General features: G+C 52.1%; 6 protein-coding genes across 6 annotated transcripts; 3 read left to right on the top strand and 3 right to left on the bottom strand.

Annotated features, from left to right (window-relative positions):
• Positions 1 to 686: 686 nt before the first annotated feature.
• Positions 687 to 1,445, top strand: UV8b_01318 (uncharacterized protein; the record flags this gene model as incomplete). Its single annotated transcript, XM_043138816.1, has 1 exon — positions 687 to 1,445. One exon carries the CDS (start codon positions 687 to 689, stop codon positions 1,443 to 1,445), a length of 759 nt encoding a protein of 252 aa, XP_042994750.1.
• Positions 1,446 to 2,116: 671 nt separating this feature from the next.
• UV8b_01319 (uncharacterized protein) lies at positions 2,117 to 4,590 on the bottom strand (the record flags this gene model as incomplete). The annotated part of the gene is made up of 4 exons (XM_043138817.1): positions 2,117 to 3,523; positions 3,606 to 4,158; positions 4,244 to 4,377; positions 4,450 to 4,590. 4 exons carry the CDS (start codon positions 4,588 to 4,590, stop codon positions 2,117 to 2,119), a joined length of 2,235 nt encoding a protein of 744 aa, XP_042994751.1.
• A 1,992-nt stretch (positions 4,591 to 6,582) lies between these two features.
• UV8b_01320 (uncharacterized protein) lies at positions 6,583 to 8,605 on the top strand (the record flags this gene model as incomplete). The annotated part of the gene is made up of 2 exons (XM_043138818.1): positions 6,583 to 7,668; positions 7,739 to 8,605. 2 exons carry the CDS (start codon positions 6,583 to 6,585, stop codon positions 8,603 to 8,605), a joined length of 1,953 nt encoding a protein of 650 aa, XP_042994752.1.
• Positions 8,606 to 9,010: 405 nt separating this feature from the next.
• Positions 9,011 to 9,370, bottom strand: UV8b_01321 (uncharacterized protein; the record flags this gene model as incomplete). Its single annotated transcript, XM_043138819.1, has 3 exons — positions 9,011 to 9,085; positions 9,149 to 9,226; positions 9,296 to 9,370. The coding sequence occupies 3 exons, from the start codon at positions 9,368 to 9,370 to the stop codon at positions 9,011 to 9,013; spliced, it is 228 nt and encodes a 75-aa protein (XP_042994753.1).
• Positions 9,371 to 9,760: 390 nt separating this feature from the next.
• Positions 9,761 to 10,656, bottom strand: UV8b_01322 (uncharacterized protein; the record flags this gene model as incomplete). Its single annotated transcript, XM_043138820.1, has 2 exons — positions 9,761 to 10,308; positions 10,428 to 10,656. 2 exons carry the CDS (start codon positions 10,654 to 10,656, stop codon positions 9,761 to 9,763), a joined length of 777 nt encoding a protein of 258 aa, XP_042994754.1.
• A 429-nt stretch (positions 10,657 to 11,085) lies between these two features.
• Positions 11,086 to 14,293, top strand: UV8b_01323 (uncharacterized protein; the record flags this gene model as incomplete). The annotated part of the gene is made up of 3 exons (XM_043138821.1): positions 11,086 to 11,209; positions 11,277 to 13,296; positions 13,354 to 14,293. 3 exons carry the CDS (start codon positions 11,086 to 11,088, stop codon positions 14,291 to 14,293), a joined length of 3,084 nt encoding a protein of 1,027 aa, XP_042994755.1.
• Between the last annotated feature and the right edge of the window lie 80 nt (positions 14,294 to 14,373).

Here is a 14,373-nt window from a genome sequence, read left to right on the forward strand (position 1 = left end):
CAGGGGTATGATAATATCGCGGCTCTTTATCAAGTCTTTGCTGATGCCGGCAGTACTCGTGCCGTATGCCGAGAGGAGCTACATGTCGAGTGACCTTCGAGTGACCTCGCCTGCCACTTCACCAACGGCAGGCATCTTTTCATCTCCACAGCTGCCCGTTCTCCACCACTGACACGGGGGCCAAAGTCATTCTTCGTCAAAAGACCAACCTCTTTCCAGACATGCATCCAATAAACCCAAACCCCATCGTGTTTTCAGCGTCAACCTGCATATTTCCTCCTTTCCCATCGTCTTTTCTGTAACTAATCGCGCCCTGTCTTCCCCTGCCCGTCAATCTTCTTTTCTTTTTTTTACTCTGTCCATTTTCGAAAGTTTTTTTCCGCGCAACCATCAACCAATTGTCCACCACAATCTCGAATATCCCACGGTCGTGATAGTGACGCAACTTTGAGACGCTCGAATCGTCCGAGCCACGAGCCCCTCCGATTTCTCCATCAAAGCTCTGCAACCCACCACCACCTGCCAAGCCCAAGTGGCTGCCAAGGGTCAACCACCTTTCGACAGACACAACTGCCCACAACCTCAAATCGCCCGCCCCCTCTTCCACCATCCCCGCTCCGTTTCCGACACCGCTCTTCCGAGTATTGCCGGCCAAAGAGCAACAAGACCAATACGCGCACGCACTCATGGCGTCAACGCCGTGGGACTATATAGCCAAGCTCGTCTGCATCGGCGACTCGGGATGCGGGAAATCCTCGCTGACCATCCGCCTGTGCGAAGGCCGCTTTTCTCCCCATCACGACGTCACCATTGGCGTCGAGTTCGGCTCGCGCATCGTCCCCGTTGGCCCCCCGCACACCAAGCCCGCCTCGTTGCTGGCCGCGAACCCTCCCGCCTCCTCCTCTGATGGACTTCCCGAACCCCCCCGCGACACGAGCAAAATCCTGCAGAAACACATGAAGTTATCGCTCTGGGACACGGCCGGCCAAGAGACGTACAAATCCGTCACGAGGTCCTACTTCCGTGGTGCTAGCGGCGCCCTTTTAGTCTTCGACCTGTCGCGGAAACAGACCTTTCAACATGTGACGGACTGGTTGAACGACTTGCGCCAGATCGCCGAACCGGACATTGTGGTGGTACTAGTGGGAAACAAGGCCGACTTGACACAGCAGGAGGAGAACAGGAGGGAGGTGACCAAAGCAGAGGCAGAGGACTGGGCAAGGAGGAACGGCGTGCTGGAATATGTCGAGACAAGCGCCAAGAGCGGAGAGAATGTCGAAAACGCCTTCATGAGGGTGGCGGAAAGGATATTCCAAAACATCCAAGCGGGGAAATACGACCTCAATGATAGGAGGTCTGGTGTCAAGGGACCGAGCGCCGGAGGTAACAGACAAGTCAAGCTGGCTGGAGATGGCAATACGTCTTCAACTGGTGGCTGTTGTTGACGATGGGAAAACTGCCACATGGCAAGCAAGCGACTGCTCTCACCCCCTTTTCCATCCCTGATCCACGGGATGGGACACCTCCCAGCCCAGACGAAAAGCACATGCATGCATGCATGCAAGCAAGCATCTATATAAGTGATACCCTACGAGTATTGGCTGCTCTTGTCTGAATATATCGGTCTCGACGTTTGCCACAAGAGTCACCTTGTTGGTAGTCGACGCAAGCGCCATCATGTGCGTTTATTATCCTTGTACATGCATCCAGGCCGTTGGACCATGACTTCACCGCTGGAAAGAGGGAATGACCAATTCAAGTTTGCGATTAGCAACAGAGTGATGCTTTTCTCTGGTGGATCGACGCTGCCTCTCTCTCTGCCTTTTTTTTTTTTTTACACATCCCGACCGAGCCCAGAGTAATGAAAATCATGAAACAAATCTCGCACAACATTTCCCTTAGATTCCATTCCAAGGAATAATGAGCAATGTCAACTGGACCGGGAGCGGCGATGCATAAAATCCTGGCCTCGTCTATCCGCGCCCAATTTCTCGCCGCCGTTAAATTTTCCCCGTTCATTGAAATTCCCCGAGTCAATCCATTGGCCCCCCCAATAACTAGGTTACTCCCTTCCAAAATTCGCAAACGTCTGAACCACAGGGTCAACGAATGCTGCTCAATCGCTGATTTTCCAGTTGTCGAACCACCTCAGGTAGCTGTAATTCTTGTTAGGCCCGACCATACCCCAACAAATGGGAATGTAGAGGATATAAAGGCCAATGATGATGGTGTACAGAGTGCCGTATGTGGCGTTTTGAATTACGGAGCTGCGATTTCTCACAGTCCAGTCCACCAAGAAGCCGAACGTGAGAATGGCAAAGTACAGGGCAGGATAGTAGTGGTGGACATATGTAACACGCGCCATGATGACAAATGGCAGGAGATGCAGAAACCAACCAGCAGCCGGATAGATCCCCGAGTAATGAACATGGTCAATGTCCTTTTCCTCAAGGTCTCTGAAGCCTCGCTGCCAGCGCAAAAGGTACCACGCAACGATGAGACCAACCGCGCCGAGACTGACGGCGGAGCCCCAGTACACAATGGGGTTCCCGAGCAGGTAGTATTTAACAATGCTGTCATCCCAGGTACACATTCGAAGACCGACATGGAGAATGGGCCACTGCCACCAGTACGAGGCCAGATCATCCTGCTTGTCGGGATCCGGCACCAGAGCATTGTTGGAAGTCATCATGGCCACGTTGAGGTGGATGAAGTCGTGGAAGAAAGGAGACTTGTAGTCGCCAGGGTCTCCAGCAGGCAATTTGTCATTCCAGTGCGCCTCAACGTTCCAGTGAGTATAAGAGTCACGCGGATTATTCTCCATGGTGCAAGAGACTTCAATCTGCTTGAAACCCCACTGAGGCAGATTCTTGTTGGTGCCCTTTAGGTAACAGCCGAGAACTTCGTGCTTGAGGCGGAAAGCAGTGGTCAAGGTGCGAATTTTGCTTCGGTCTCGGGAGGAAACATCTCGAACCACTTCGATCTTCCAATGATCCTTTTCGTCTCCAACAGTCAGGTTGCCGTAAGAGGAGACTTCCTTGTCTGATTTCGACATGGGGGCAGCAATTTCATGCGAGTGGAGATTGCGACCAGTCTGGGCGTGGACCAAGCGGATGGTGGTGCCGTCGCCAATGAATCGTAGATTGGGGGACTCGGGGTCATAGTCTTCCTCGCGGCGGTTGGGATAGAAGAACCAGTCATTGTTGGCGTCTTTGTGGTGGTAGCAAGTGACCTGCTGCTGTTTGGAGCCCTCAGGGTAGGTCTGAACGTGGGAGTGAAGCAAACCACCTCCATATCCCATGTTCTTCAGCGTGGCACGTGAACCATAGGCAATCTCCAAGGGGCTGTTCTTTCCAACTTCCGTACCCTTCAGGTTGGCCTGGAACAAGGAGCTCATCTGTGCATCACCAGGGCCAGAACGATCAAGAATTGCAAAGTGCAAAGCAAAGGACAGCATGTAGATGAGAAAAGGAATAACAATCAAGCCAACAACGCGTGAGGCCACGTGAGCGCCGAATGTTGTCTGCGGGAAAAGAAACAAAAAAAAATCAAGTTAGCTCATGATACACAGCTCCTCGAATCAACCATCGGTTAGAGATCCTTACCGCAGGCATCTTGGTGTTGCCGAACTTGTTCCAGAGATCCTCAATGGTGTATAGGCCAACCAAGGAAGTAACAAAAAGACCAACCAATTTGACACTGCACACGCAACCGATGCTGAAACCAGTCATGAACAGCCAAAAGAACCACTCGAGCTCGAAGCTGTTGTGCCTTTGGTTGTGGAACTTGGCCCAGCAGAGCGCGGTAGCCACAGTGCCGCACAGTAACATGGAATCGAGAAGTATGAAACGGCTAATCGTAGTATAGGAATTCTCGCAGAGAACCATGAGGGTAACGAGCCAAACAGCGGGTCGGCGGAAATGGAGTTCGCGGGCGGTCCAGTAGGCCATGGGGACACAGAGAATACCAAAAAGGGCGTTGAAAGCGCGCATAAAGGTGAAGTTGAGCTCTTCAGGATACTTCTCGCCGGATTTGAACTCGAAAGATCCATTATATCCAGCCAAAACACCAGACAAACCGACGAGCATCTTTCCTAGAGGAGGATGCACATCAAAGTAGTATTCGTGCTTGATGTAGTAGCTACCGAACTTGCCAAAGCTGCGAAAACAGGCCGAGTCAGCCTCACTAGCCAGAGAGAAGAATGCGTAGCAGCAGATTTGGGCTACAATCAAAAAAAACGTACTGAGCTTCATCCCACGTCACGATGTCACTCAGACCAATTTTCCACAATCGCGTGAACATGGCGAGCAACGTGAATAGAACCGGGGCAATGATAAACTCCCATTCAATTAGAGTTTCTACCAGGGTCTTTTCGACCTGTTGGGGGTCAAATTCAAATACTTGATCGGTTTGGTTTCAAAAACATGCCACCATGAATTGTCAGCTTACCTTCTTGGCGGTCTTCTTTACATCTTCGGATTCGGTCATGGCAGGCTGTGGCGACGGACGGTTGGTATTGTTGACGGGTCGTTTTCGAAGCCCATCGCCCAGGTCAGCGCCAGAGGCAGCGGCAGCCTTATCGGCAGCCATAATGTTGGATTAAAACAAAGCTATAGTAATGGACGGAAGTTTTTGGGTCAACAGGGGGAAAAGAAGAGATGGCGGGCACTGGTGACGCCGCGCGCCCAAAGGAAAATGGTCAATGACAGGACGAGCTGAAGAAACTCAACAGACTCCCAGCTTCGTGACGACGGGGAAGACACCGTCAAGGAGGAGGGAGAAGAAGGGGGGAAAAGGCCGCGAGAAGGAGAGAAGACGGGCTCTCTGGAGATGAGGAGGGTAATTGAATTGCAAAAGAGAGGGGGGAAAAAGAAGCCAGGTTGGCTGATGATGGTTCGGGCGATTCCAAGAATTCAGAACGCGGCGCCCCTGGCTTGCGCGCAGCGAGCTAGGACGAGCTTTCAGCAAGTACGTGCCCCGTACATAACCATACATGTAAGAAGCCACATATGCTTCCGTACTGAACTGACCCAGAACAGTGTGTTTCTTCGGTTCATATGTGCCCAGTAGCGTGAAAGTACCTGAGACTACCCCGTAGGTACCAGACCAGACCCTCTTCGATCCGTAGTGGCACCAGCGGCGGGTAGCGAAATAGTGGCAGAACCCTTTGGAGTTCAGACGGCAGGCAACCCTTGCTTGCGACCCACCGATTTTGCTGGGCAAAAAAAGGGGGAAGATGGTCAATGTCCCACAAAGGCCAAAATGTACGGAGCGAGAACGGAGTACTTTGAACAAGGTATTGTAATTGAGAAATCCCCCTCTCGGATGAAAAAATCCCATCAATCTGGTCGAAAGCGCGACTTGTGCGGAAAATATGCCCTCGCATACATTGCCACTTCCGCTGGAAGGCCCTGCTGCAACAAAGCCTTGTTGGAATGACGCTTTGTCTCAGCAAACCAGCACAGTGACCTGTTCTGAATCTTTGGAATCCGAAGTACTGAGTACCTGGGAGGCTTGACAGGCCCCCGCCCCCCGGTATGCCAATCCATAGGCTACATGTAGGCCGCTAGGGTGAGGTAAGCCACAATAAGTTGCTGCAGAACAACGCCCTTGTCTCGCACCTTTAGTTCCAGGGGTGTGATATTGCCTAAGGTACCTACACCTACCTACTAGTGCCTACTCCGTAGTGCATACATAGTACCTACTACCTACCTCAGGCTAAGCCCGAACGGAGTCATCATGGTATGTTGTCTTCACCACTGGCAGGCATCATTGAAGGGATAGTCGAGAAAGCCGAATCATGTCTTGACAAAGACTGATGCGAGGCGAGCACATCATAACCCGCAAATCCCGGCACGACCCAACCAAGCCATTGGATGACGCGGCCATGTTCCAACTTTATCTCAGGCTGTTTGTTATCCACCAAGTACCTACCTCCTGGGTACGAAGGTGTTACGTGAGTCGGCCACCCTCCATGACGGCAAGTCGGAATGTGCCCAAGTTGATATGACCTTAGGTAGGTACCTTGCCTACCTGGGTACGGAGTCGTTAACGGCTCACTTCGACTCGGCAGGTTTAGATCAGGATGCAAGTTGAGGCAGATTCCAGAGGACGCGTCGCGGAGAATTATTCCCGCCCGAACCGACGCATCGACAAGGCGTGGGTGGGGAAACAAGGCCAATGGGTTCAACTTCGGATGCATTGGCCTTATGTCATCTGGCCCGGCGTTTGCTACCATTGTCGCTGACTCGCTGACTCGCTGCGGAGTTGTTGTCACGGCGGGTTTCATCCCTGCACACAGTCGCACTCACATGTCTGCGGAACCCAAAAGAGTTACCTTCAACAGAGACGGCGCGAACCGCAAAATCTTTTGCTATTGACCTCACTTTGCCTCGTATTCACCACACCTGCACTCCGTATCTGCGATGCGATAGATTTGCTCCCCCCCCGCCCACCTTCTTCTAGACTGTCTACGGTATAAAACGCAACAGCCATCTGCATTGGCGAGACTGACTTGTGCCCGCCCGCCCCAAGGCTCCCCTCCATTCCGGCTGCCGCTGCGTCGTTCCATCCAGGTGTGGCATGTCTTCTCTGGTTTCCGACTTCATCATCAATCCCGTCCTACGCCAAGCCCGACGACTTTCTGAAATATCCCGAATAACTTTGACTGGCGATGGCCAAGAACGTGCCTCCACTGCTGGCGCAAATGCACCAAGCGACTCCGGTATCGCCGAAGATGCGATACATGAACCCGCGGCACCGGCACTAGAGACTTCGGATGTGTACGGTTTGGACCCGAGGCTAGAGACAACTCGCCTAACCCGGTCATTGAGGTCGGAAACGCGAGCAGAAATTGGCCTCCAAGACACCTCAGAATCGCCTTCTACGACGGTTGACGCAACAGACCATGATCGCTTGGCCTTTCCTCTCTCTCCTACGAATCGCCGCGCGATACCGGAGGATGACGGCATGCGAGAATTGAGAAGTCGAATTCAGGCTATTATCGCTCAGAATGTTTCATCGGAAGAGAAGGCCAGGCATATGCATGAGCTGCTACAAGAAGGCTATCGCGCCTCGCAAGTCGCTGGTCAGACCCCAATCTCAACCCCGATTGCAGAGGAAGAGCTTTCGAGCCTTGCATGCGAAACCCCGGCATCACCAGGTCCTCTGGAATCTCTCAAGTCGTGGTATGGCCAAAATAGTGAACAAGCGGCGGCTGCTGGGGAGAAGTTTGTTCTCTCAGAGAGCGACCTGGCCCCGACCTTTGCGCCTATACGACAGCGTAAAGATTCGGGTGATGATTTGGTCAACCAGATTCCATCTGGGCCCCTGGACCCGCCAGCGCCCCTGGGTTGTCAGCACTATGAACGGAACGTCAAGTTGCAGTGTTTCACGTGCAAGAAGTGGTACACTTGTCGGTTCTGCCACGATGCGCAAGAGGATCATGCTCTCATTCGAAGAGAAACGAGTAATATGCTCTGCATGTTGTGTGGGACTCCACAGAGAGCCTCTGACATGTGTATAGGCTGCGGTGAAGCTGCAGCTCATTACTACTGCAATATTTGCAAGCTTTGGGAAAACCGGAAGAGCAAGCCCATCTACCACTGCAACGATTGTGGCATCTGCCGACGAGGTTTGGGTCTCGGCAAAGATTTCTTTCACTGCAAGGTGAGCGGCCGATGCGTTTTATTTGCCCTCGTGACAAAGCGATATGCATATCACTAATACGGCAGCGCAGACATGCCGCGCTTGCATTACCACGTCGATCCAGAGCTCCCACAAATGCATCGAACGCTCAACCGACTGTGACTGCCCGATTTGCGGAGACTACATGTTTACTTCACCGAAACCTGTCGTCTTTATGACGTGTGGGCACAGTATACATAAGAAGTGCTATGACCAACACATGAGGGTATCCTACAAATGCCCCATCTGCAATAAAAGCCTTGCGAATATGGAGACTCATTTCCGCAACCTGGACGTTGCCATTCTGAGCCAACCGATGCCGCCAGAGTTTCGAGACACTCGGGCAACCGTGCTCTGCAACGACTGTTCAGGAAAATGCGTGGTCCCGTACCACTGGCTTGGGCTGAAATGCTCCATTTGTCAATCGTACAACACTGTCGAACTGCAAATACATGGACAGGGAGGCCAAGGGGCCCAAACTGCAACGGAACGGGTAGAGGCAGGGGCAAATTCGCAGACACAGGCAAACTTTGAAACCCAGCGCACCGCCGTGACACCAGATGCAGCTGCATTGAGTGCTGGGTCCTCCCGTGCTGTCACGTCAATCTCCAGCAGACGCCGGCACTCATCACATGGTATCGAGCTTCTTCACCGTGCACCAGACCGTTTTGCGAGATCTCTTTCACCGCTGGGAAGTGGCGTAGAAAGTGCGCTTCCTCATGCTGTAGCTGAAGCTGACTCTGACGACGACATTTTGGGGTTCTGGAGAGGGAACAGAAGTCAAGAGGATGGCGACGATGAGGAAGCAGGTGACGATGGGTCCGAATCGAGTGAAGATAGCGACGGTCTTCTTGACTTTGACGATGACGATGACGATGACGATGACGACGACGATATTCTTCTTATCGGGCACAGGTGAATGATGAGGAGTTCAAGTTCCGGTCACGGTGTCAAATTTAGGGCGGATAGAGCAAATTCTTGGACTCTTGGCATCCATCGAGGCGTTGCGCGGCATAATATTGTTTTGTAGGACATGGGCTGATTTCAACAAGCGGGGGTTGCAACGGAGCACTGAGCGTCGCATAGTGGTAAAATGATTTGATATTCCAAGCACTAGCACAAGGTAGAACTGAATGTGTCAAAGGAAACGATCCATGGCTCAAGCCTAAGAGGACTGACTTGTTTATCCACGACACTCAAGAATTGGGAGGAGAAAAAAGAAAATAAATTAATTCCGAAACTCCCCAACTCCAGCCATAGAACCCCCACCGCCATGAAACAAAACAAAAAGACAAAACCGACATTCAGAAACCCGTTACGTGCATTATCTTTGCCCGTGTTTGATTGCCATCCTCTCTTCTACCTGCTGAGCCTCTTGTCGCAAGTCCTTGATGACTTGCTGTGACCTTGTCAGCCGAACTGTCGAAAGGGTAAAAAGCATTACGTTATGGACAGAGCCTACGGCTAGTGCCTCCGGATTCACACCCCTCTCTATCATGGATACGCATATCGAGATGGCCCTCCGGTCAAGCTGGCAGTTCTGCAGACCATTAGTCTTCAAACAGTGTCCCGGTTTTGCGCTGGGGGGGAAGGGCAGGGGTAGATGAACCAAAAGGGTGGAAATTTCGTGGAGTATATCGACGGCTTGTTGAGCGTTTGCGCGCTTGTCAGGTTCGGGCATCATGAGTGGTGATGTTGCAAATGTTGTCTGGGGTGGGAGGTGTGGTGTCGTGGTGGATAGGTGAAGCAAGTTAACTGTTTGGTGGAGTTGCAGCGGAGCGTTCCAGTGACGGGATGAACGCGCTGAGCGCTGGACGTGCCGATTGTTTGCTATCTGAAGATTTGATCAAGGAAGCGAGCGACCCCCCCGCATCACCGGACTCGCTGCATAATTGATCAGGTCTGTTCTCTTGTACGGCTATTCCGCTGAATTCGTGTCTCTAGTGACTGTTCTTGTTGGCAAAGATCCGGCACACAACCCGCATGCAGAGAAAAGGCATCAGGGCAATGTAGTTACTCCTCATCGCCCTCGCTTCCGGGCGCACCCCGACACTACAACAGCCGTCGGCATCTATCAAGACTTCATGGCCTCGACGAATAATTCCCTCATTCCTTTCATCAGGACCACCAATTCCCTTGATTCATTGACCTTCTCCAACACCCGTTCCACACTCTCCCTCTCCAGCTTGGGCTTGCAGTGCTTCACGTCATAATCCCTCGAGCTCGTCGACAACTCGAACCACGCCTCCCTCTCCCAGTTCTTCTCGTCGATATGAGTGAAGACGAATTTCAAGCGGTCGTCCTGGCCGGCGCCCTCGATCCTGAGGCATAGGTTGGTGATCCAAAAGTCCAGCTCGGGAACGTTGAACCTCTGCTGGGCTTCCTGCTGTTGCGCATGTGCCCGCTGCGCAGCTATGCGGGACTCTATCTCGGCTTGTGTCTGAGAGATTTGCTTCTTGAAGTCGTCGCGCTTGACTAGGTGCGCGTCGCGTTGGGCGGACAAGGAAGAAATGGCTGCTTCCATTTCCCGGGTTTCGGCTTCTTCCTTCTGCAGATTCTGCTGATACGTCGAAGTTTTGACGTGAATAATCTCAATTTCCTTCTTCTTCGCTCGTTGTTCCTCTGAAGCCCCCCACAGACACAAAAAAAAAACAGAAAAAGCAAACAACAGCGTTAGATTTTGCGCAAGGAGTCCATGGAGGGGTCCTTTGGATGAGAGGAGGGAGCATGCTAAACAGTACCTTGGATTTCGGCAACGTTCATCCGGAACTGATTGCGCTCTTCAAGCACACGCTTACGCCCTTGCTCGATAAAGGCGTCGAACTTGGCCGTGAATTTGGCCATGCGGTCGCGCAAATCGTCGAAACCGAAATTGATGCTTGGAAGCGTGTCCGCGACCGACGGGTCAATAAGGGCCGTAGTCTGGCGGCTTCCGCTCGCAGAAAAGGATGGCTCAAATGAAGTCGCCATGATTCTTGCTGGGTCTTGTCGCCGTACCGTAGGGTCTAGGTGTCTGCGAGGGAGTTGCTTTGGGGACAAGCGCGGGCAATAATCAATCCTCGGCAGCTTCGTGATGTTTACATGGAGCAAAGCGGGGTTGCTGGGCCGACGCGTTGAGCCCGCACCACTTTTCGTGATCACGTGCAGCTTTTTGCAATGGACTTCAATCCCGTTCGAGCTTTGCTTCAGACCAGTATCACAAGCTTGTCAGAATTGGCATCTTTGCGCGTCAAAGTCGAAACGACTGATTCTCACTTCTGCGGTGTTTGAGCGCTATTCTGAGACGAGTATACAGTATAGGAAAACCCAAAGTGAACTATTTATCGGAGGGCCCATCAGACGTCCCAAGCATGACCATCATCATCGATTACTCTCACTGGAAATCATCACTTGGCCCAAATGGCTGATTATCGGCGGTTCCTGGACCTGAACCTGGGTCACGCGGGCATTTTGACGTACATTCCCTCCGATGACCCGGAAAATGGTCCTGGCATATTGCATACTACCAGACTTACATCGAAAGGCAAGGATTTTTGGCTGAGTATCCCATCCTGAACTACATGTCAGCTAACGGAGATTTTTTTTTTCAGCTCCGGATTTCAAGATGACTGGCTCCTCAGCAGAGCTGTACCCGCCATCGAAGGACACGGTAACGAGATCTCAATGTAAATCATGGACTGAGCGGAGAGAGCAGGAAAGATGGCTCTCAACTTACCAACCAGAGCTTTTCGTCGGTGGAGGTGACGCCATCCTGAAATTTCTCAAGCAAGATAGTGATCAACCGGAGGAGACTAAAGTTACTGGTAACGATGGTTCCCTGCTCGCTCTGGGAGAAATGACAGATTTCAGGGTTCCCTCAGAAACGAAAGGGACCCCGTTGCTTGCAGTTGCTACAGGGAAAACCGGGGAGCTTCTACGGCTGGCGCGTATCGACGAATCAAAATGGCAATGGGGAGATGACCATGATGCCTTTGTTCACCTCTCAGTCACTGATCCTGCACTCAAAGAAGAAGAGGCGATCTGGGCTGGGGACGGCTTACCGATCCTGAATGTCAAATCTGCGACAACTCATTGGAAAACGGGCAGTATTCGATGGCTGCTTGTTCAAACTCAAAATTCCGTGACAATCCTACAGCCCGAATATCATCCGGTTCCAATACCAGACAGTGCAAACCCCGGGATGCCTCCCTTTCGGGCGCCATCGTTTATTGCCCCAACGCCGTTGATCACTCTTTCTCACCAGGAAACTGGTGGCTACGAGCTTTCCAGTGTCTGTTTCAATCCACCTTCGGCTGCGTCGCCCCCACAGATAGCCGTCATTGATCAACGTGGCTATTGGAGCATTTGGGAAGTCCTGGGCACATGGCAGGTCGGCAAGAAAACGGTTCGACTTTCATTATTCAAGTGCGGCAACATAATCGACGGCTTTATGCCTTCCCTTCCTCAGCAATCAAGATATACGCTGCAAAGGCATGGCATACTGCCGTTTGGGGCCAGTGACAGTCCTGATGAACCCACTGTCTCTGTCAATCGTGACGAGGCTATCAGGCGCAGCGCCAAGCCATCGCGACACATGCTATTGTGGAATTCTTTACGCATTGACATTATCGACCTCGAGAAAAGCTCCCGTCTTCCCAAAGTCGATATTTTGAAAAGTTCGCGAACTAAGCCCGATTTTATTTTGGATATCCAATCGAGCCCGGCTAACCGTAATCACGTTTTCGTTTTAACTGCGCGGCAGGTTATCTGGCTAGACTTATTACCTGAACTCACGGATCCGAAACAAGCCCGAAAACCCCGCATTCTGCTTACCTGCTCTCATGCTGGCCTTGGGAACGCGGATTCCAAGATGTCTCTCTGTCAAACATCCGGTAATGATCCTTTTGAGACCTTGGTGTTGATTTACGGTGCCTCGTTGAATCAGGTCGCGGTTTATCGGTTCAGTCTCTGCCGCGAAACGTTGCTTCCTCAATGGCACCGACACATCACTTGCCTGTGTAGAGACAATGACAAACTGTCGTCCAAAAGGCCGCAGTTTATCAGTATACTGCCTTCATGGGTCGAGTCGTCTCTTGTGCCTCAGGAACCAGGGCCAGGTGCAAAGTACGCACGGGAAAAGGTAGAGTTCTATCAAGTGACCATTGTCGAGGAAGATTTAAGTGTGCAGTACTGTATATGCGCAAGCTCAACAGACCCCAACTTGAACGTAGCTCTTCCTACCTTCAGGATTGGCTCGACACGATTGGAACAGCGCCAATATTGGAGAAAGAGGCGTAGGCGGTATTTGCGAAGACTTCAAAATGCATTCGTCATCCCTGATGGTATGACGGACAGAGAGCTCGAATCTTTAGTCCAGCCGCCAATGGCTGAGCGAGATTACGAAGTCGGCAGACTCGGTGGTGGTGAAGATGAACACTGTGATGAAGGCGACGAAGACAGTTGTCGACCTGTTACTACGTCGAAGCTTGAATTGATTTCTCAAACCATTGCATCCGAACTGCTAAGTGCAGTCGATCACGGACAGTGCGTTCTACCCAGCGAGCTGATTGGTTTGGTGCAAGGCACCATCGATCGTGGACTCGCGAAGGGTTCGCAACCTCTTATATCCTGGTAGGCAGTCTTGTATAGGTCCCTGATTCTGAAGCCATACTAAAGACATGACTGCAGGATGCAACTCTTCCCAGAAGTCTCGCAGGTGGTGCCGTGCAATGACACTGGCGAAGGAAGCGAGGCGAATATAGAGAAGCTACTAGAAAACGCTGTGGATCCTGTCATAATCACACAACTCAGGCGACGACCCGTCAATGAGCCGCCGACCTCGCTTTTGGAATATCCGACCCTGCTGCGACAGTTTTCCGAACTGTGGCTGGACCCAGTGGCAAGTCTGCTTTCAGAAGAGATGCAGCAGGTTCGAAAAACATGGGTTTGCGAGACTGCCAGAGATTATTTCTTGTCAAGTTACGGTGTATTGGTTCAAAGTGTTCCTTTGTTCGGCCAATTTGGGGCTGAGGCTGCGGAAGAAGCTGACGGTTTTCCAGCCTCTACTCGGCGATGCGCTTGGTCAGCGCAGACGACGCCCAGAATTGCCTCGTCATCCCCGCTCCAGTCTCGGTCGGCCTCGCCAGGGGATGATTCTGTTGGTGCTGCATTCCGCCGTCTGCAGCTTCTTGCGCCAACCTTGAAACCGGGGCCACTGGGGTCACTCAGACAGGCCAAGGTTCTTTCCTACTGGCCCACAGAGCGAGGTGTTGACACAGATGATTACGTCTCTAGCGTTGCTTTAGCTACTGAGGAGAAGTTCTCACATGCAAAGGAACGTTTGCGGCGAATCGAAGCAAAGAGAAAAGCCCAGGCCGAAAAGTACGCGCTACCGTCGCTCGTGCGGCAAGGGTTCCCTCCCAGTGATGATGTGGGCGAAGGCGAGTCCGTGTTTGAGCGGCGACAGCGGCCGACACAAATCTTGTCTAGCCAGCAAGGCATAGCACAAGGCTCATCGCAGAGTCAAGGATTCGCAGGCCCATCGATGACGATGAGTCAGCCCGTGTCGGGCGCGTTTGGGGACAGGAAGAAGGTCAAGAAGGGCAGGAGAAAGAGCGGGTTTAGATAGCTGGCCGGCCATGCATGAAGTGCAGATGCCATGACTTTGGTCGCGGTTAGAGGATGGGCACACAGGTGTGTAGCAAGGGT

Source organism: Ustilaginoidea virens, chromosome 1 (genome assembly GCF_000687475.1).
Source record: "Ustilaginoidea virens chromosome 1, complete sequence".
NCBI classification, from domain to species: Eukaryota; Fungi; Ascomycota; class Sordariomycetes; order Hypocreales; family Clavicipitaceae; genus Ustilaginoidea; species Ustilaginoidea virens.